The sequence below is a fragment of the Microtus oregoni genome, unplaced genomic scaffold (assembly GCF_018167655.1).
Source record: "Microtus oregoni isolate MIOR12 unplaced genomic scaffold, Mior012 000004F_ref0000308, whole genome shotgun sequence".
NCBI classification, from domain to species: domain Eukaryota; kingdom Metazoa; phylum Chordata; class Mammalia; order Rodentia; family Cricetidae; genus Microtus; species Microtus oregoni.
The window spans coordinates 66,140,954-66,163,612 of NW_024543063.1; the positions used below are offsets into that span (position 1 = coordinate 66,140,954).

General features: G+C 45.2%; 1 protein-coding gene across 3 annotated transcripts in view; it reads left to right on the plus strand.

Moving 5' to 3' along the window:
- Positions 1-769: 769 nt before the first annotated feature.
- Positions 770-22,659, plus strand: part of Mylk3 (myosin light chain kinase 3) — a 50,284-nt gene continuing 28,394 nt past the window's right edge. Inside the window, exons 1-2 of one of the 3 annotated variants that reach the window (XM_041650196.1) lie at positions 770-896; positions 22,062-22,119. In XM_041650196.1, the coding sequence (XP_041506130.1) occupies positions 810-896; positions 22,062-22,119 (145 nt within the window). In that variant the 5' untranslated portion in view covers positions 770-809. Of the gene's footprint in view, positions 897-14,648; positions 15,361-22,061; positions 22,120-22,659 lie in introns of those variants that run through there. The other 2 variants (XM_041650195.1, XM_041650194.1) reach the window with 2 other exon arrangements.

The window sequence follows — 22,659 nt, forward strand, 5'->3', positions numbered from 1 at the left end:
TTTAGTCATCCAGTTCTGTCTTTGCCAATCACCTGCTGTGTATCTACAGAAACATTCTTCCCCTCTCTGGTCCTTAGATTTCCCATCTGAAAATCAAGGGAGATTATAGCCCCGTCTGAAATTTCTCTTGCCTCCCAGGGTACTCTGGGAAAGATCTGACTCTGGCACATCGTTGAGCACAAGTCCTGTGTCGTGACCTTCTCCTGGCTGCAGTGTGCCTGAGTTCTTATGGAATCTACACTTAGTTATGGCTTCCTGAGTCCTTTCATTTGGGAAGGTAATTGTCGGATCCTCCTAGCCCAGAGGTAATCAATTAGGCTCCCAGCCAGAGTGTGAGCAGCCCCGTAGAAGAAAATTAGGGCTTCTGACCTCTTCTGGTGCTGGGTGGGACTTCTCTGACCTGAAAGGCTGAAGACAGGAATTCCCAGTTCATCTAGGCCTGTACCAGATTCTGAACAGTGTTTCAAGCCAGCTCAGCCCCAGGACTCCCCTCCCTTCACTCCACCCTCTTTGGACTACACGATGTTTGTTTCACAATTAGACAGCTTGCTAAGTGATGCAGGAAGTAGGCCCCCCCTGGGAAGGCAGATACAGCCCAGCAAAGCAGATAACCAAGTGAAGCCTCTGGAAGCTTCTGGGGCCTGGACAGGGTCAAAGATAAGTGGAAATACCAGGCTTATCACTAAGCCTGAGCTCTTCCAGAGAAGCCAACCCAGCCAACCAGCCCACCTCATTCCCAGGGCTCCTTATAGTTGGGCAACATCTATCTCCAGGCAAAGTAAACACGGCTTGGCCACTGTGGCCACAGGATGGGAACTCTGTGCCCTGTCCCAGCACTGTGCAGGCCTGGCACCAGAGGCCAGCAGCGGGCATCAGATTACACCCAGATATTTGCGGTAAGGGTGGCATCAAGCCATGGTGCTTTGAAGTTAGAGCCTGAGAAACAATTGGTAAGGTCGCAGGACTAAAGGAGACAATGACGATTGTTCCCGAGGTTTAGGTCCTCTTGGATAAAGAAATGTAATCAATAGAAAATTTTGATTGATGGGTATAGTCTGTGGATAGCCATCCTGGGCATCCCTAGCTTTTACTAGGGTGTAAAGGACAGCAATGTCAAGCGGTAACTAACCCTCCAGTGTGCGCTGGACTCTGGATTTCTGGGACCGAATTTCTTTTGCTTTCCTTTCTTAACTAAGTTTGGTTCCACAGAGAGCGTGTGTGTGTCTTCCAAGCTTCCAAGCATGTCGTCTAATGCTGCATGCGGAGGGTGCAGAGAGGTGCAGGGCGGACTGACCGGAGAGGGTGGAAATGTGTTCCTTGCTTGTACCCATAGCTGCCTTACTGGGCTGACAGCTCCACGGGGAAGGTGGGGACGGCAGTCTTAATCTCTACCTGTGCTAGACACTATGCAGGCACTGGGCTGACTTTCCCGGTCAATCGCAAGCCTCCGGTGAGGAGGAGGGATGCCGCAGGCAGCAGTCCCTATGGCACTACTCTCTGAGCGTCTGCTTCTGGTTCTAGAAAACATCTCTTGATACTTGGTTTGTTAGAGTAGGACCTGCCCCTCTCATAGCAATACACAATATTGTTATGAACGTACAAAAAGGAGGGGTGCCTTGTGTTCTGTTTCTTAGACGTGTGCCTTGAGTTCTCCGTAACAGACCTCTTTTTCCCACAGACAACGATGGAAAATTTTCAGTTGTTTTTGTTTGTTTGTTTTTGTTGCTGTTTTGTTTGGTTTTGGTTTTTCGAGACAGGGTTTCTCTGTGTAGCCCTAGCTATCCTAGAACTTGCTTTGTAGACCAGGCTGGCCTCAGGCTCATAGATACCCACCTGCCTCTGCCTCCGGAGTGCTGGGATTAAAGGTGTGGGCCACCACACTTGACTCAGCTCTTTTCCCATACGTGTTTGCTGTTAGTTCCATCCCTGGACTTCCTTAGCTAAATCGACCTGGACCTTTCTTGCTCAGGCTTCCAAGCTCATCCTAATCTTGCCACATTTCTGTTTCTGCATACTCAAGTGTTTGCTTCCTTAGGGCTGTATATATTCATCGCTAAATCAATGACTGGACTCTAACATCCTTCTTTCTTGTAAGACATTTCTGGGGTTTTTGTTTTTGTTTGTCATGGCTGCCAACCGTCAGGCAACCTGCTGAAGACTTTCACTGTGTCAATCACTGATAAACCTTGTAAGGTTCCGCATTTCCCTGGTAACATGATATACACATTTAGTTACCTTCTTATGTCACAGAATGAGCAAGAAGGGCAGACTCAGAAGTTAGGTAACCCTTGGCCACCGTTCTAGATAATAATAGAGAGAGAGAGAAGCAGGAGTTAAATCTAATCATTCTGACTCTCAGGCCCCAAGCTCTTAACATTTCTCAGATATTTTAGGACTGGGAGTGTAGCTCAGAGGTACAACACTTGCCTAGCATATGAACATCACTCCTCCAGCCCCTAACAACAACGAAACAAAAAAACAGTGTGTGTGTGTGGGCGGGAGAGACACGTTGCTGCATTTTGAGACAAGGGTTCACAATCTCATGTAGCTTGGGGTGGCTTCAAGCTTAAACTGTTGACCCTTCTGCTTCTACTTCCCAAGTGCTAGGATCACAGGCATGGGCTACCACACTTAGCTAACTATTTTACAGACTGTTCCCCCCTCCCTTAGAATCATCCCTCGGGAGAATTCTTCATTCTCCTGCTTCAACATCGAGACTGTGTTGAAACTTTTTCCCCCTGCTTTGACTGGAGTTCAGCTTTAAAGCTGCCCCCTGGGGAGGGCGCAGGGAGGAAAGGAAACTAAAGTGTCTGTGTTTCTACATCTTTGCGAGCTCTAGAATTCTCTGGCAAGGGTGCATTGTCGTCAAAGTTCTGAAGGGAAAGGCTTTCCAACCTTTCTACATCTTTGCGAGCTCTAGAATTCTCTGGCAAGGGTGCATTGTCGTCAAAGTTCTGAAGGGAAAGGCTTTCCAACCTAGAAGTCTACGTCCAACCCAGCTGTTTTCTGGTGTCCAGTTGTTAGGATGAGAAGTCTGATGTCTGACTTCTCATTGTTGTGTTTGTGGTTCATTGTGCAGTTTTGTTTTCTAATTTCCAGAAGCTTTTATTTATTTTTTAATTAAAAATTTATTCTATTTTAAAGTGTGTGTGTGTGTGTGTGTGTGTGTGTGTGTGTGTGATGCACATTGTAAGCTGGTTCCCACAGAGGCCAGGGGTGTTGGATCCTTTGGAACTGGAATTACAGGCTTCTGGGAGCTACTGGGCCTGGATGCTGGTTCTCTGGAAAGGCAGTGTGGACTCCTAGCTGTTGGGTCATCTCTGCCATAAAATTGCACAGTATAGTATTTGCTAAGTTTCTGAAACCTCAGTTAATTAGATGTGACACTAGCTGGGTACATACTTTAATATATATATATATATATATATATATATATATATATATGTAATAATTAGGGCAGCGGTGGCTGCGTTCTCAGCACCCCCGGCCGCCTGCCCGGCTAGCTTATGCCCAAAATAATTACACAGACACTGTATTCTTTTAATCACTGCTTGGCCCTTTAGCCCTAGCCCTTACTGGCTAATTCTCACATCCCGATCAACCCATCTCTAATAATCTGTGAGAACCGGTCTTACCGGGAAGATTCTAGCCTAGTCCATCCTGGGTCTTCATGCCGGGAGCGGGTCATGGCGTCTCTCTCAGGCGTCTGCTCCTGAGAGGAAAGCTGTGGAGACTCCGACCTCACTTCCTCTTCCTCCCAGTGTTCTGTCCTGTTTTCTCCTCCCACCTATCCTCTAACCAATAAAATGGGCCAGGGCAGTGCCTTTATTAGCCAATGACCTTCCTCCATCATTTCCCCTTTTTCGGTTTAAACAAAAAAAAAAAGGCTTTAACATAGCAAAATTACATATAACAAAACAGTTATCAAGTAAAAGTTACAATAATCTTTATCATAACTAAGGAAAACTATAACTATAACTAACTATTCTTAACTCCATCACAGACTCCAGAAAGATATAATATTACCTAAGTAAACAAGAACTAAGAAACTTTTAAAACTCTAGAAATGACAGAGACATCTCGCTGCCTGGACAGTCACCCAAAGTTCCTCTGTACCGTTGGGGCATCCATCTTCAGCCTTCAGGCCCATGGTATCCAGCAGACATTTCCATAAAGCAGGAAAATTCAAAGTCAGTTCAGTCACTATCTGTTGTGTCCTGCAGAATGTCTCGCAGACTCTTTCATGAATCAGGAACCCCGAAAGATCATCTCACCTTAGGCAAGTTCAGTACTCCTCTCTCTGCGGGTTCTCTGTTTCCAGTTTATGCAATAGTCCAGGCAAGAGCAGTTTCTTGCCCAAATGGCTATCAAACCCCATAAGGTGCCTCTTCGATGCCCATCTTCCTCTTGAAGTAGATTGGTGCTGCCAGGAGCAGAGTGTCTCATTGTCATGAAAAGTCCTCAGTTATTAAAACATTAAATGTCCTATTCTGTAATCTTTGAAAGACACGAAGAATGTCTATCTAAAATATATCTCTATATATCTAGAAAATCTAACTAACATGACTACAAGCTTTACTATTATTGATGATTATCCATTAACAACCTATATTTCTCAATTATACAGTACATATTTAAATGAACTACACAATCACAATACCTTAATCAAAATCAGAAACACTTATACATATAACAAAATTGACCTTAAATTTCTATCAATAAAGCAAAATCTATACTAATGTAAATTATTCATATCTATATCATATCCCCCTTTAAATGTAAAAGGACGTTTATAAACCATATTTGGGAACATGGGCGCAGTTTTTTCTCTCCAAACTGCTTCCTGCTGAATGGGGGCGTCGTTAATTAGGTCTTTCATGGTATAACCTGTGTGCTAGTTTCATCTCAGTTGGCAGTTGAGCGAAGCAATTTTCTGAAGATGTTCACTGCAACCCTTCAGGAGGGCGTGGTCCATCATACCAAATCAGAATAGAAGAAATGAACAGCGTCTCATCCTCTGTGAAAACAAAATAAGAAACTCCTTTCCAAAGTATCATGTCCTTAGATCCAAATTTCAAATTCAAGGCATTTTCAAAATATCTATGTTGGATTAGTTCAGCAGCATTTATAAATAAATATCTTTTAGCATCTTTTGCTCTTTCCTCAGCATTCAAACAATTCAAAGAGAGCATAATAGCATACAGTATCAAAATTCTCTGTTTATTTTCCATCTTTGTGCAGCTTTGTTTTAACCTCTATTTTGTTTATTTTTACTTTTAACTCTTTGCTTTTTGAGACAGGTTCTCTGTATCTTTGACCTGAAGTAACTCTGTAGACCAGGCTGTCTTTGAACTCTCAGAGATCCGCCTGTCTCTGCCTCCCAGGCATTGGGATTAAAGGTGTAAGCTACTACACCTTGAACTCACAGAGATCTGTTTGTCTCTGCCTTCTAGGCACTGGGATTAAAGGCATGTGCTACCACACACAACAACTCTCTTCCTTCCTTTTTTTTTTTTGTTTTTTACTTTAAGAACTTCAACTTTTGGTCTGCATATATTTTTAACACACTTTAAACCATTCAGAAATTTTCTCCATCTTTGAATCTCTCTTTACTGTATATCTCTCTTTTTCTGACCACATGAATCTTTAATTTACCAAGCAATCTCAGTAGGACTAAAGGCGTGGCTTTGCCAGCTAGATCCAGTCCATTCCTTAGCTTTCCAGCCTCATGGCGGATATACAGGCTGTAGCCATGTTTACTGCAACAACTGTATGGCATTTCAAGGTCCCTGCCAGCAAGTGAGCTACAACAGACAACACTCACGTCCTCTCTTGGTAGCCGGCCCTCCTGCCTCAAACAGTCAGAGTTTGCCCTGGCAGGATGGCCCAGAAAGCCAGCATTTTTAAACGGCGCAGCTTTTTTCCTGCTACGTCTGAAAACCGAAAAGCATACGTTCAGCTTTTCGTCAACACCGTTTAAGTATTTCTTGGCAGGACCTCTTAATGAGCTGCAGGCTTTGCAGCTAAAGCTGAGTCAGGAAGCCTCTCTTAGATGAGGTGCTTGCTTGCCTCTGGCAAGCAGAGTAGACCCGAGAAATTGCTGCTACCAAGAAACCAGGCACAATGCTTTCATTTTGTTCTAGAATTACTTCCCAAGCTGTCTCAGGCTTTATGTGGAAGCAGTTGTCCACGTGGGCGCCATATGTAATAATTAGGGCAGCGGTGGCTGCGTTCTCAGCACCCCCGGCCGCCTGCCCGGCTAGCTTATGCCCAAAATAATTACACAGACACTGTATTCTTTTAATCACTGCTTGGCCCTTTAGCCCTAGCCCTTACTGGCTAATTCTCACATCCCGATCAACCCATCTCTAATAATCTGTGAGAACCGGTCTTACCGGGAAGATTCTAGCCTAGTCCATCCTGGGTCTTCATGCCGGGAGCGGGTCATGGCGTCTCTCTCAGGCGTCTGCTCCTGAGAGGAAAGCTGTGGAGACTCCGACCTCACTTCCTCTTCCTCCCAGTGTTCTGTCCTGTTTTCTCCTCCCACCTATCCTCTAACCAATAAAATGGGCCAGGGCAGTGCCTTTATTAGCCAATGACCTTCCTCCATCATATATATATATATATATTTTTTTTTTTTGGTTTTTCGAGACAGGGTTTCTCTGTGGTTTTGGAGCCTGTCCTGGAACTAGCTCTTGTAGACCAGGCTGGTCTCGAACTCACAGAGATCCTCCTGCCTCTGCCTCCCAAGACTTTAATATATTTTTGCTTATTTTCTTAAAATAATTTTGATTTTATTTTATGTGTGTGGGTGTTTTGGCCTGCATGTAGTCTGTGTACTGCATGTGTGCCGGGTCCCCAAGGAGGAGAAAAGAAGGTGTCAGGTCTTCTGGACCTGGAGTTGTGTGGGTGCTGGAAATCGAACACAGGTCCTCTGGACGAACATACAGTGTTCTATAATCAATGAGCCATCTGCGAATGGGGTATCCTGTCTCTACAAGTCCTCTGACTGAATGCCGTCTCTATGAAACCTCAGGCTGAGGTTCCTGTCTCCTCCCGCTTTATAGTCCTCTCTCCACCCAGCCATCTCACTTCCTGTCTCCACCTCCCGAGTGCTGGGATTAAAGGTGTTTGACACCACTGCCTGGCCTCTATGACTAATGATTATTGCCAGCTCCACACTCTGATGTCCAGGCAAGCTTTATTTGCGGAAGCACAAACAAAATATCACCACATTTGGCCACAGGGCCAGAGAGGCAGCTCCGTGGTGAAGAGCGCAGACTGCTCTTGTAGAGGATCCGAGTTCAAGGCAGATGGTTCACAAGCAACTGTAACCCCAGCTCCAGGGAACCTGACACCTCTGGCCTCCACCAACATCTGAATCCAAGCGCACATATCTTCTTCCCTACAGATCTTATGTTAGGAAGAAAAAAAGCCTAACAGGAACACAATGATCAAGAACAAATGTCTTCGCAGTTAACAGACAACAGATGCAGAATTTACAGAAACAACCAAGAGGAAAACTAAGGTGGAAGTTAACTACTGTTTGTAGACTTACAAGTCTTCATTACATTTCCATCACCAAGAGGCACAGCGTGGGGGCCAACGTAAGGGCCTGTGTGCTTGCCTTTGCTGAGGAACATATTCTTAGTACAGGTAGGAACTGTCTTAGTTAGGGTTTCCATTGCTGCCATGAAACACCATGACCAAAAAGCAAATCAGGGAGGAGAGGATTTGTTTAACGTACACTTTCATGATCACTGTTCATCAACTGAAGAAAGTCAAGACAGAACCTTGCACAGGGCAGGAACCTGGAGGCAGGAGCCGATGCAGAGGCCATGGAGCGGTACTGCCTACTGACTTTGCTTCTCTTGGTTTGCTCAGCCTGCTTGATTATAGAACCCAGGACAACCAGCCTAGAGAGGAGGCCGCCCACAGTGGAATGGGCCCTCACCATCTATCACTCATTAGGAAAACACCTTACAGCCAGATCTTCAGGAGGCATTTTCTCTGAAATGACATTCCCTCCATTCAGATGACTCTAGCTTGCGTCAAGATGACATAATGCAAGCCACCACAGGGAGTACACAAAACCTGAGGGAAGGTCGGCATCCATAACAATTCTGTTTCATAGACTGCCATCTTTGTAAAGTGTTTGCTTAAGCTTTGTGTCGTAGACTGTTTAGGAGTACATATAAAAAAGAGCCAAAAACAACTAGCATCATTACATAGAAGAATTATACAGAGGTCTTTTTTTTTTTAAATATATGAAGCCAGCTTCTTTTATGGAGTGAGATTTAGAATTTTTCTTTCAGCAGGGCAATGGAGTTACAACACTGGCTAAAATTTAGATCTCTTACAGACTTATGGGACGAGGTTAGTGGTTACAAATAGACCATGGACAAGTGCACCTTGCATAAAATAACAAATACTTATTTTGTCAGGTTAGGCAGATATATACCAGGGTTTCAACCACCAAGATTTCCCAGGTGGAGGACTGCCCTGAGACTCTGTTTAACCTGACTAGGAAGGCAGTATTACATATTCATACTCTGCTGTGGGCTGCCTTGCGTTTCTTGATGCTTAGTTTAGCCTGGCTCAAGGCTGAGGGGAAACAGGACCATACTCTGGCCTGACGTGCCCACTGCTTAGGTTCACTGTGGCTACAGCCATTGTTTCTCCTTCAGCCACATCTTAAATGAATCTGGACTGTACCCCACGTCTGAAACAGAAATGGTTTTTTTTAACAAAACACCAAATCCTGTCTTTTAGGTTAAATATAAAATGTTATTAGGGACAGAACAATGGACTTCAGTTTAAAGCGTCCTAAGGTGGCTTAACCATCTACTAGCTACAGACTGCCTTGTGATTTCCCCAGGTCTCCGACAAACACATGTTGCACAAGAACCCAAAGTATATAAGAATAATTACATACACTTTCAGAGCCAAGAAACGGCAAAGTCCACTTCCTCAGCATCCCCATGATTCTGAACTGATGACGTAGTCAATGAATAACTAGAAAGGAAAACCAAGATTTAAGTGTATTTTGGGCATCAATAGATGCCCACTTTGAATTCTTGAAAGACTGAATTACATCTAACTTTTAACTCTATTTTTAATTTTACATTTAATTTTAACAGTATTTTACAAATATCAAAGTGTTAAAATATAATTAAAAATAGTAGAAATTTTCTGTAACGATAACTAGATGAGCTTCTTTTTTTTTTAAAATATTTATTATGTATACAATATTCTGTCTGTGTGTACGCCTGCTGGCCAGAAGAGGGCACCAGACCTCATTACAGATGGTTGTGAGCCACCATGTGGTTGCTGGGAATTGAACTCAGGACGTTTGGAAGAGCAGGCAATGCTCTTAACCTCTGAGCCATCTCTCCAGCCCCCTAGATGAGCTTCTTAACTGATTAAAAACTTCTATATTGTTTGGGAAAATGAAAACTTGCCAAATTGGCTTGTCACCTCTATTGAAATCTCCTAAATCATGCAATTAGCAAACAAGATGGGATCTCAAGGCACAAGTGCAGAAGCTCCTCCAAGGCGGTCAACAGGGTGAAATCCTGAAATGGCGTCTATGAGGGAAGAGTGATCCAGCAGCAGACAATGGGAGGCAGAGGGGAGGCGGTCACAGATGTGGCCTTTGCTCTGCTTTCCCTAGGCTGCCTCATACCCACGCAACAGAAATCCGGCAGTACGGTCAATGTCTCCTTACTGCAGGACCGAGCAGAGGAAAAGGAAACTGCAGCTGCTTCCCAGACCTGCCCTCTGTTTCATTTAGAAAGGAAAACTGATGAATTCAAGCTGTAGACTTTTAAGACAAAATAAAGGGTGAAAGGTAGTGGAACCATGCTGATTTTTAGGAATGTCTTTGTTCTCTAAAAATAGGCTCTCTCTTATCTTTTTTTTTTCTTTTTTTTTTTTTTTTTGGTTTTTCAAGACAGGGTTTCTCTGTAGCTTTGGTGCCTGTCCCGGAACTAGCTCTTGTAGACCAGGCTGGCCTCGAATTCCCAGAGATCCGCCTTCCTCTGCCTCCTGAGTGCTGGGATTAAAGGCGTGCGCCACCACCACCTAGCTAAAATAGGCTCTCTTATGAAGTCCTCTTGACTCTCCATGCCTCACTTACTTTCCTGTTGTAGTGGTAAGGCACCATGGCCAACGCAACAATACAGAAGGGCTCATGTTGGGCTCATGGCCCTGGATCCATCTCCATCACAGTGGGGAAGCAAGGCACCAGACCACAGCATGGAGGCAGTAAGAGCTGGGGGCTTGCATCTTGAAACAGAGAGTTGAACTGGAAATGGAGGGAATCTTTTAAAATCCCTAGGCCCATCCCCAGAGGCATACTTCCTCTAGCAAGGCCATACCTCCTAAACCTTCCCAAATAGGGGCCCTAACTAGAACCCAAACATTCAAATGTCAGAGTCCTCTGGGGGGGATCCCATTCAAACCACCACACTTCTCTAACAGTTCAGGAAGCAGAGTTACAGCAGGAGAAGACAGCATACATATAATTTTCAACACACAATGTAGCTTTCTCTTGTTTTGAGACAGGGTCTAGTAGGGCCCAGTGGGCCTGGAGCTGGTTGAGGCTAGGCATGATTTGGAAGTACTGATCCTTTATCCCTGGAATTATAGGCCTATGTGCCTCCACCGCCCCAGTTTGGGCAGTGCTGAGGATCAAACCCAGACCCTCTGGTAGGCTAGGCGATCATCAGTCTACCCCCTGAGGCACACCCCAGCCAAGTTTAGAGTACGGAACGCTCAGCATAGTCTATTGTAGCACCAAGGTCCCTAGCACACAAGTTTCAAGGAATAGGATTATTTGAACAAGGGACAAACGGGAGAAATATTCATGTGAAGATGGAGAATAGGGTGCTAATTCTCTGTATTACAATGAAAGGATAAATTTTTTATTTAAAAACAAAAACGCGAGCTTCAAAATGGATTTGATATTGAAATTGTCATGTGTATATATATATATCCCATACATATGTATGTATGCAAATATACCCCAAATTATCTTTTTTAATAAGAAATTATTTTTTAATTTGTATTAGTGCTCTGGCTTTATGTATGTCTGCTTGTGCACCATGTGCATACAGAGGCCAGAAGAAGGCATTGGATCCCTTGGAACTGGAGCTGCAGACAATTGTGAGCTTCCATACAGGGGCTGGGAATTGAACTCAGGTCCTCTGGAAGATCAGCCGGTGCTCTTAACCACTGAGCCATCTCTCCAGCTCTGGGAACAACATTTCTAATAGCATTTTCATTATGTTGCATCTGTCAGAGTTACATAACATTACATGTATAATGAGAACATTCTGTCTACAAATACAAGCATAGAATTTAATAGTTCAATGGATGGAGACTAATTCTAATATATCTTTGTGAATTATACTGGTTTTATCTTGATTATTTTACAATGTAGATTTATATCAAATTGTTAACTAGACAGGAGATAGATTTTTACCAGACTTGGAGGCCATTAAGATAGCCATCTCCCATTTCCTGGATAACACACAAGAAAATAACATAGAGAAGGAAAGAGGCCAGAGATGCCGTGGCTTGGTGGAGGTCTAAGGGGAAGCTACTTCCCCGTTAAAGCAAAAGAATTTGAGTTCTATCTCTGGTCCTGGATAGGGACATAACCCTCCAGTCAGTCTGAAAGTCCATAACATTCAATGTTATTGTCCTTTTCTTGGTGTAACCCTCAGAGATCTTCACTATCAAGTCTGCCTACTTTTCTTGCTACCTACCTTTTTATCTCTTCTTTGAAAACAGATCCCAATCCTATCCTAAGTGTCTGATCGGCACCCTGGACATTCTCTCATTCTGAAGAGCCCCCTCCTCCATTTACCTTCAAATCAGTCTCTTATTGAGATCTGCCCCGTCCCCTTTTGGGAACTCTGTCTCAGAAGGCTCCCTTTTAATCTCTTTTCTTTCTTTAGCTACCAAGGTGTTTAGCCTGTCCATTTCCCTGTTCTCAAACTCCAACATCATAGCTTTAGGTCTTTCCAAATACAGTGTTCCAATATAAAAATAGTTTCATGGAGTTTTTAATAGGAAGAGAACAAAGAAAGCCACAAATCAAGGAACTTTCAAAATACATTTGGTGGAAATTTTGGAGAGGTAGTTAACAGCAAGATGGCGGAACCTCAACAAGCCCCAGGTCTTTTCTTTGATAATGTTCTTTGAAAAAAAATATTTTAGATTTATTTATTTTATGTGTATGAGTGCTTTGTCTGCACATTATATATATGCGTGTATCACGTGACATGTGGCATCAGCAGATGTCAAAAGAGGCTATCAAATCCCCTGGAACAGGAGTTACAGTTGTCAGTCACCCTGCTGAGCCATCTCGAGCCACCTCTCCAGCCCTGAGAGCATTCTTAGCTCTTCCAGTGGTAGAGGGGAGGGTTCTGCTAAGTTAATGCATCTGTCAGGATGTTAGAGCTGACACAGACGGGTCAGGATAGCTGTTTGGTAGGCTAACGATCACCCAAGATAATTGTAGCCCTGAAACTGCGACCTTCCAAACTCTGCCCAATCCTGAAGTTTAAGGCAGTCAGCCTCTGCACACAGCTTTTTTTTTGGTACCTGTGTAGTTCACACATCTGTCATTTCAATAGTCTGAGAGCCGAAATGAGGAACACAAGAGTGTCTGTAGGAAATCTTCATCCCTGCCAGTCAGATGCACTTCCATTCCTGGTTTATGTAATGCTGGCAATTGAGTCCAGGACTCTGTGCACACTAGGCAATGGTTCTCCCAGCTGAGCCACATCCCCATGTTGTGTATCTGTCTTTAATCTCATTAACGGGATAGACCAAGCTCCTTCTGAGCTTGCTGAGCTCATTTCATTACCAACACTCAGGACTGCTCTCAGAGCGAGTTTGGATCCTCCCAGGCTGAGGAATAGGCGTTCTGAAGAGGGATGGGTACAGGGATTGTGACCAAGCACAGCAAGGACACTATTGAAAGGCCACCTATGGCTTAAAATAGCAAAATGGCTTGATAGTGCCTGTGGGTGCTAAATTTCCAGGCCAGTTTATCAAAATTGCTTGTGTTCAGTAAAGGGAATCTAAGGGGGGTGACACACTAAAGACCCCTTCCCTTGGTGCCTCCCTGTCCGTGACAAAACCACCTTCGGAGCCTGTGTGCCTGCCTGCCCTGGGCGTATTTGCCTTTCTGAGCTCTGCTCTTTACCAAAGGGACAGGATGAAAGATGTCCGGCTGCTCTGTGACACCCTTGGCACTCTGAGATGCAAATTCACCTTCGTGTCCCACCCCAGTGATGATCTGAATGTGTCCACTTCAGACATTGGTACTTCTATAACAATCGATTCAAGCTAAGATTTTTCAAAGATAAAATGTTTGAAAAACCACAGAAACACAGCTCCCATTGTCGTAAACACTATAGAGACCAGAAACTTAAACTTTGGTTGTCTGAGGTGTTCCTCGTCAATGTTGGGAGCCAGAGGGTCACTGATAATTGTCCTCAGAGGGCCTTTTTAAGGAACAGGACCCATGGGGTTGCACTTGGTGAGTAGCCTAGGTTGTTGTTTCTCAGATCTATTTTTAGGTACAAGTGGGGACCCAAGTGCATGTGTGGTAGGGGCAAGACCTGCAGACTCTCCCCACAGGTGGTCCAAATCCACACTTCATGTATCATCCAAGCAGGAAACAACAACGAAAAGCTAGTTTTTAGTTTGTAGAAACGGTAAAATTTTCGTGACTGTGAAAGGCAGAACTTGGTGGAATCGCCTTGCAGTTTGCTCTGCTCTCTGTTGTGAATTAGGTGTGGATGGCTCTGGACACTGTGTCTTCAGCGTCTGCAATTCTGAAAACTGCCTTGCATAGGCTGGCTTAGGGATTTTTGCTAATAATAAATCACAAGGAAATTTATTTTAAGACAATTTGTTGATATACATACAATTTTATCATTTTAAAAGACCAAAGTGAATTTGTATGATAATGAGAACATGTTTTTCTGTGTTTTATTTTGTTTTGGTTTCTTGAGACAGGGTTTCTCTGTGTAGCCCTGGCTCTTCTGGAACTGGCTCTGTAGACCAGGCTGGCCTCGAACTCAGAGATTCACTTGCCATTGAGTGCTGGGATTAAAGGTGTGTGCCACCACTGTCTGGTTATTTTTATTTTTAATTAAATTGGAATTATATAATTTCTCCTTTCCTTTTTCTCCATCCCACCCCTCCTATATCCCCCCCACTCAAATTCATGTCTTTTTTCTTTATTGTTATTAGATGTATAAAAGCACATGAATTTATAACTACAACCTACTGAGTTTGTTTAGTGTTACTTGTATATTAGTTCAGGTCTGATCACTTGGTATTGGATAATCAGTTAGTGGGTTCATCCCTGGGGAAGACTAATTCTCATGTTCTTAGTTCTCAGTTGCCTGTAATTCTTCGTCTAGAGGTGGGGTCCCGTGGATTTCCCCTCCCCAGTTTTCATGCTAAAAGATAATTTTCTCCCAGCCTTTAGCATCGGCTGTATGAACCCCAGCCTGCTCCGGGCAGATTCTTAAAATAACTGCCATCAGCAACCTCTCAAAGGGGAATGTTAATTGTCACCATGATGTCAAAGAGGCCCCAAGAAAAGGGCCTGGGCTAAACTCACCCTGTCACTCCCTGGCAGTGGCTGAGTGGAAGATAGGCAAAGCAGACACACGGAAAACCTGGCCCTCTCAGCTCCCCAAATGCCCAGGCAGCAGGGCAGGCTGATGCTGTACAGCAAGGCTCTTACCAGAACAATGGCCTTCCAGACGTTACCGCCTAAGTGAGAAGCGGGCCTGTGGCGCTTCTTCGTGGCCTTGCCTTTGCCCTTATCTAGCAGGCATTGGGATGTCAGGAGTTCCAGAGGGGGATCCCGAGGGTCTGGGCCCCCTGGGGCTGCCAGCCTTGGGCATTGCTCCCTTAGCCAACATGGACAGCAAACTTACGGTGCTGAGCGAGAAGGTTGACAGACTCCTACATTTCCAAGAAGATGTCACAGAGAAGCTGCAGTGTGTGTGCCGGGGCATGCACCAGCTGGAACAAGGTCTACATCGGCTGGAGGCCTCCCGCGAGTTGAGTATGGCAGCGCCCGACAGCCCTCTTCCAGCCACTGCTCAGGCTGCTTGGCCTGAGGTCCTGGAGCTGGTGAGGGCTGTGCGGCAGGAGGGTGCCCAACATGGTGCCAGGCTCGAAGCCCTCTTCAAGATGGTGGTGGCTTTGGACAGGGCTATTACTTTGGTAGGGGCCACATTCCAGAACTCAAAGGTGGATGATTTAATCACGCAAGGAACGGTGCCCTGGAGGAAGGGCAGCCTGGCCGCTGGCTCCGAAGAGGTTGGTTCTGGATTCCCTGCCCTGGCTGGAGGGTGTTCCGGGACCCTGGTGGGAAGACCTGCCTGGAAATTATTCTTAGAAGAGCTGGGGACATTGTTGCCTTATCATGTATTCTGTGTCCCGTTGATGGGGAAATGAAAGATGGAAACTTAGGGAGAATAGATGGATTTCCATATAGTTCAATGATCCCCGCTCTAGGAAAGGATGAGGTAGTGGTCCAGTCAGAATGTAGCTCCTTGGGCAACTATGCCACCCAGATGTGAAGGACAAACTAGATGTGAGGAAAAGGAGGGTGCTGTGCTGTGCTTAACACCCCTGGGACGTCTCTCTTGCCCCTTCCTGTCCCTTTATATCTGGAGTAAGAGACATGGTCATTTTATCCCACAGCCCTTACTCAAACAACCAAACCCTCATTGTCCCCTACACTGTGCTTTATCCCAGAGATGGCAAAATGTATAGCTGCCTGTGGGAAAGTCAGTGTTGACAGTTTCTAACAAGGGACAGCAAGCAGAGGTATGATCCCCCACCCCCAGGGTAAAAGATGGCATTTCTGGGAGTGGCTGTTCCCAAGGGTTGTATGATCACACAACCACTGACTAATAGAAGCTTGTCCACTGGGCACACTGTGTGTCTGTGTGTGTGTCTGTGTGTGTGTCTGTGTGTGTCTATGTCTCTCTGTGTGTGTGCGTGTGTGTAGGGAACACCTTGTTTGAGAACAGCTGAAGACCAGCCGCTTAGCAACACCAGATAGCCTGGAGCCACCATTTAAGATTCTGTGGTTATCACTTGCCCCTGGCACAGAATGGATTGATGCAAATGAGGCCTGTACTTGAAGAGGACACCTTCCTGCCGAGTCCCACAGGTCCCAGGCCACCCAGCTGTCCCTCTTCTCCCTGTCTGAAGCTCCTCGCTCCTGGAGCACACCTCTCCCCTCTCCCTCAGCTCCCCATCCCTGCTCTGCAGCCCTGAAAATGCCGGCCTGCAGAGAAAATGGGGCACATGCAGTGCACTGCTCTGGCCGAATCTAATTACATTACTCAAATAAGTTGAATTAATGGCCTTGAAAAGAAAAACTAAAATACTTTTAATCTGATAGTTTAACACGGTAAAAGAAAACACTTTTGATATAGGTGGCCCTAAGTTTAATCCCTAACATCAAAGAGAGAGGGAGAGAGGGAGAGAGAGAGAGAGAGAGAGAGAAACCAATCAAACATAAATCAAAAAAAAAAAAAACCTCACATGAAAAGCATCTCCTTCTGATTCCACCACTGGGTCCTCAGGAGACTCAGTTTCCAGGTTCCTGTGAGCTGTCCAGGTAAAGGTTTTGCAACTAAAAGCACATTATGTGCAAAGCCTAACCAGCCTTCAAAAAGTTCATTTTAAGGCAAGGTGTGGCAGCACAGGCCTGCAGGAGGATCAGGGTCAGTCTGGGCTATGTGCGGCTTTGTCTAAAACAATTAGAAGTCATTCCAGGGGTTGTGGGCAGAGGTTCACTATGCCTTCAGTAAAGAGCTTTCTTCTTAGTTTTCCTGAGCGTGGGGAGGGAATTTCACCCCCTCCTGGGGGATGTTTCTGCTACAAGATAATAGCTATTTGCGTAGCACATTACATTAAGAACTATACTACACAATGTATAATGTACGGACGATTTAAAGTCGACAGGAAGATTGAGGCTGGAGAAAAATACTACATTTCCTGCATGTCCTGGATACTATTGTTGGACTAGATGTCCAAACATCAGGGAGGAGTTGCTCCAGACACCATTCACATAACCACAAATTGATGCAAAAGCAAGAGGATTTTTATTCTGTCATGACAGGATCCTTCAAGTTCGGGATATGAAGAACATCGATAGCTGTTACAGTCCATCTTTTAAAGCAAACAGCCACAGACACGGGGAGGGGGGGTGACCTGCAGGCTGTTTTCCAACTTATTGGATTGGCTTATTCAAAGGGTTACTAGCAGTGATTGGTCTATTCCAGGGCAGGAGAATAGCTGCGTGGTCAGGTGATAAGGGAGAGCATCTGTGGTCCATCCTGACCTTTGGCTCAGTGACTAAATCAATACATCAGGAACTGAGTCAACATCCGTGGGTTGTATTTGCCTCAATTCCCAAAATGGAATTATGTTTGAAGATTATTCTCAAGGACACAGGGGGATGAGCAGTCCAGCATGTGGTTATTTACAAGGACACAGGAGGATAAGCAGTCCAGTGTGTGTGTGTGTGTGTGTGTGTGTGTGTGTGACTGTCCCTTTTCCAAGATAGAGTGAGTGTAAGGTTTTAGAAAAATGTCTTAGGGTTGAGGGGGGCTTACAAATGCATTTAGAGTCTTTCGCTATGGGTGAATGTTCTTGAAGAGGTTTGTTTCTTTTTTTTTTATTTTAAAGATTTACTTATTTATTATGTATACAACATTCTGCCTCGATGTATGCCCGCACGCCAGATGAGGGCGCCAGATCTCAGTACAGATGGTTGTGAGCCACCATGTAGTTGCTGGGAATTGAACTCAGGACCTCTGGAAGAGCAACCAGTGCTCTTAACCTCTGAGTCATCTCTCCAGCCCAGAGGTTTGTTTCTTTTTGCTTTGTTTATGCTTTTGAAGTTTGCCATATTGAAATATTAAAAATGAACACAAGATCCCATTTTTTCATTCATCAGGATGAAAAGAAGAGTGGAAGAGAATTAAAGAGTTGGGAAATGTGTTTCTGAGGCAGTGATCCCGTGCTTATCTAAGGCAGGGAACTCATCTGGAGTGAGTGCTGTTCAAAGGGGTCTCTTACCCAGCATGCCCAAGGCTCACGTTTCAAACCTAGCACTACAATCAGCAAACAAGCAAAGTTCAGCATTTGTGTCTAAAAGTCATGGACTACCTCAGAAACAATTGTATTGCTGTTCGTATAGCCCTGAAGTAAACGCTTTTGCTATTATTGGAAGTCAGTATTCAAGCATCCCCTAAAGTCTCAGACTTAAACTTCTTAGTTTCCTTATTGAATCAGGCCCCAATGAAACAGTTGGTGATGCCTTATAAAGTTAATACTTCTTCTGAATTCATAGAAAGTTATCTTTTTATTCAGGAAAACCTCAGACATAACCAAGAACAGAGAGAATGTGTCCTAACGCTTTGACATCTTTTACTAAAGGAGGGACCATCGTCTAAAACCATTTGCATTTTCAGTGAATGACCTGTTCACAAATTTTCCTCCTGTTTCTTGTTTTGTTTTCCACCATTTCCTGTTTATTCATAAGGGCTCTTTATAGAATAACGGAACTAACTGGCGCCCGTGTTGTAAATACATAGGCGTCCGGTACAGGGGATGTCAGGAACTGTGTGTTCATTCCTGCAGCTTTACCTGTCTGCGAGGCCCCACTGCATCTCCCTCTGCTCTTTGTGTTTAATTTGTGTATGGTTGACTGTCTGCTGGTTTGGGTCCTGTCTTCCCATTAGATTGCCAATTGTTAATTGGATCATGGCATGCTTCTGCTTGCCAGGGGTGAATTTGCAGCTCAGAGAACCCTTCTAACGAGGTGGAACCACAGGCCTGTAACAAATTCCTCATGCTGAATCTAGACTCCAGAGACTTCTGGAGACCCTCCGTTTGTTTCTTAAGAGAACAGGGGTGTAGTAATCACATGCAGAACTGAATTACATCCTAACACTGGCTGTTAAATTCGGAAATTATGCCAGGGCTTGGTCAAGGTCCTCCTTGATTACTTTATATTATATTTTGGTGGTAGTGCTGGGGATTGAACTCAGGGCCTCACTTATACAAGGCAGGAGTCCCGTCATTGAATTACTTCCCCAGACACCACCCACACCTGCTTCATCTTCTAAAGTACCCACCGAACTCTGTAATGATGAACTTGATTATCACTAGAAGCCAGCTACCCTCAGCTTCAGTTCAACACAGTCGAGCTGTTCAGGACATCAGCCTTCATGAGAGGTGGACACAGGAGCCTTCCTATACTGTTCGCATCAACAAGGACTGCCTCAGGACAGTGTGCAAGTCAGTTTTTGCTGATGAGGAGGTCTGTGGCAATGCCTCTGGTTTCCTAAACAGAAGTGGCAAAGAAGATCCTGCAGAGGAAGGGAGAGGGGGGCTGTTTGATGTGAGGATCATAGCAACAAGTATTGTGTGTGTGTCCGCGAGCGCGCGCGTGCATGTGTGCGTGTTCTTTGGGCATTGGGCTGTGTGCTCTCCATGTATTGTGTCCTTACTATTGAAAGAGGAAATCTGGGCTGGCTTCTCAAAAACTGAGTTTAATCCCCAGGCCTACCGTACAGAGAGAGAACAGACTTCCATAAATTGTCCTTTGAACTCCACATGCCACCTTGGCACATGCTCAAGTGCACACACCAAAAGGAAGACAGAAAGAGAAAGAAGGAAGGAAAAGAAAGATGGAGTCCTTTAGTGTCCTGGGGTTTGCAAGACGCTTGCTACAAAGTCTGGAAACCAGTGGTAGAACGAGGGGACCAATTCCTGCAAACTGTCATGTGATCTCCAAGGGTTGGGCTCATGCTTGTTCTCTCTCTCACACACACTTACACACACACACCTAACACACACACACACTGAATAAATGAATGAATGAATGGATGCAATACTTGATGTTCTGTAGCCACAATGAAGAGAGAAGGGAACAGGGCTGAGAAAGATGACTGAAGCCAAGGAAAAGCTGGCAAGGGAGTTGGGGGAACTTGGCAAGGGGGTTGGGGGAGCAGAGGACTTTGGGAACTGCTCTAGCTGATGAACAAAGGACTTAGGTCAGGAATGGAAAATCAAACTCTACCCACCCTAAGTCTGATCAACATTCAAGCTGCTGTAGTTCTGATTGAGACTGGATTCCGAAGTCAAATCATGCTGACAGGATGGGGCACCACAGTCAGGGTCTAACCTCAGCCTGGGGGCTGGGTGGGGGACCCCATGTCACCCTTCCTAGTGTCTAACCTCAGCCTGGGGGATGGGTGGGGGACCCCATGTCACCCTTTCTAGTGTCTAACCTCAGCCTGGGGGCTGGGTGGGGGACCCCATGTCACCCTTCCTAGTGCCTAACCTCAGCCTGGGGGCTGGGTGGGGGACCCCATGTCACCCTTCCTAGTGCCTAACCTCAGCCTGGGGGCTGGGTGGGGGACCCCATGTCACCCTTCCTAGTGCCTAACCTCAGCCTGGGGGCTGGGTGGGGGACCCCATGTCACCCTTCCTAGTGCCTAACCTCAGCCTGGGGGATGGGTGGGGGACCCCATGTCACCCTTTCTAGTGTAGCAGTGTGGCAGGAGCCTGACCTCTCAGGTCAAATTTGTTGCTGTTAACTCTGCTTTTAGCACCTGGCCAACTCCTCTGCTTCTGTGTTTCTCATTTTCTCTCTGTAAACCAGGAATTATCCCATTAATAAATGTTATCTCAAAGAGTGGGCAGGACGAGGGGGAAACTAATCTGTGAAATTTTTGGAAAAGTGTGTCCAGCACATGAAAGTTACTTAACAGCTATGGCTATTTTGAAACAGAGCAGTGAGTGGCCGGTATCGAGGAACCCTCTACTAAGGATGCTGAGCGCTGGTCCAGAGGGATTCTCTGCAGCTCTTCTTTAAACCTAAAAGGTCTGCTAGAGACCAGGGCCTGACAGACATGCTCAGAGCCCTACACTGGACCTGGCCACTCCATGACAGTCAGGAAACCCTCCACAAAAGGTTGCTTCTCTTGCTGGTGGTTTCAACCTTTGACCAGTAAAGTCCCAACTGTGGCTCCTGGTGTTAAGTCACAGCAATAGCTCCGGTTAACATGTCCCTGATCCCCTGTGCTCCAGGGAATGTGACTCACCAGCTAACTGGCCTCTCTCTGGCCCCAGCCACAGAGTTCCTTAATGGGGAGCCCAGAGATCAAAACAGCTGAAGACACATGTCTGCAGCATTGAAAAGATTTTAATTGATTTCCAACACTGAAAATTGAAATCTTTGGATTAAAATGCTGGGGATCCTTTGGGGGTAGCAGAATTGCCCTGCATTTTGTACATTGGTTGAGCTGGTGTAGTGCACACCTTTAGGCTCAGTACTCAGGAGGCAGAAGCAGGTGGATTTCCATGAGTCTGGTCTTTATAGGGAGTTCTAGACTCTCAGGGCTACATAGTGAGACAGTCTCACAAAAAAGTTTATAGTTTGTATGTGTAATTTATTGTATACAAATGATGCTTTAATAAATTATTTTTTATTTAATTTTGTGCTTTAGTAAGTCTGATTTAGGCAAAAATCTAAGTTCAATTTCTCTTGAACAACAAAGCTCTGGCAACTCTAGGCCCAAATGATAGAGCTCAGCTGGAGGCGGTTCCTCAGCTCCTGACATGACCGTTGGCTGTGCTGCCCAATCCCGAGCACGGATTTGGCTTCGGAATCCAGTCTCAACCAGGACGACTGCAGCATGAATAGTCAAGCTGAGATGATGGTGATTTAGGATTGAGGTTTCTTTTCTTTCCCCATTCTTGGCTTAAGACCCCGCTCTATTTAGAACCTCCTCTCAGGGAGCCAGCTCGCTAGCCATTCAGTGAAGCCCTGGAAAGGACATGGGCTCTAGCTGTGAAGCTAGGCGCATGCAGCCTCAATGTCCAGCCACACTGCTGTGGGTCATATTAAATAAGCTAACTACATGTGAGCATGTGGCAGGCGGCCCGTGGATGTTTGAATGATGGTGTTTTTATGGTGGTTATTTTAGAACAAGGAGCCAGCAGAAGCTACGGGAGTCAAGCCGAAGCATGCGCTAAATACCCAAGGTGAGCAAGCTGACCCCTCCAGGAGGCTGTGGGTAGGTGAGGAGATCCACAGGTGAGCAAGCTAACCCCTCCAGGAGGCTGTAGGTAGGTGAGGGGGTCCACCTGCCTGTTTCTACCGCACACATAATGGTTCAGAATAAAGTACCAGGTACGTTGCCCATGCTATGGTTGTTCTCGTTTTGTTTGGACTTTTGAGACAGGGTCTCATGCACCCCAGACTAGTCTCAAACTCCACCACATAGCTGAGGATGACCTTGAACTTCTGGTCCTCCTACTTCCATTTCCAGAGTGCTGGAATTAAACTTTGGCTGAGTTTCTTTTATAAAAGCTCATTCTCTTTTAAAACTTTACATGCCTGGCGTGATGGTGCACACCTTTAATCGTGGCACACAGAAGGCAGAAGTGGGCAGATCTCTGTGAGTTTTACGGCATCCAAAGCCACACAGTGAGACCCTGTCTCAAGAAACAAAATTCTTTTTTTAAAATAGTATTTGTAGGGTTCTAAAGTCAGATTGACAAAATAAGGTATACTAAGAGAAG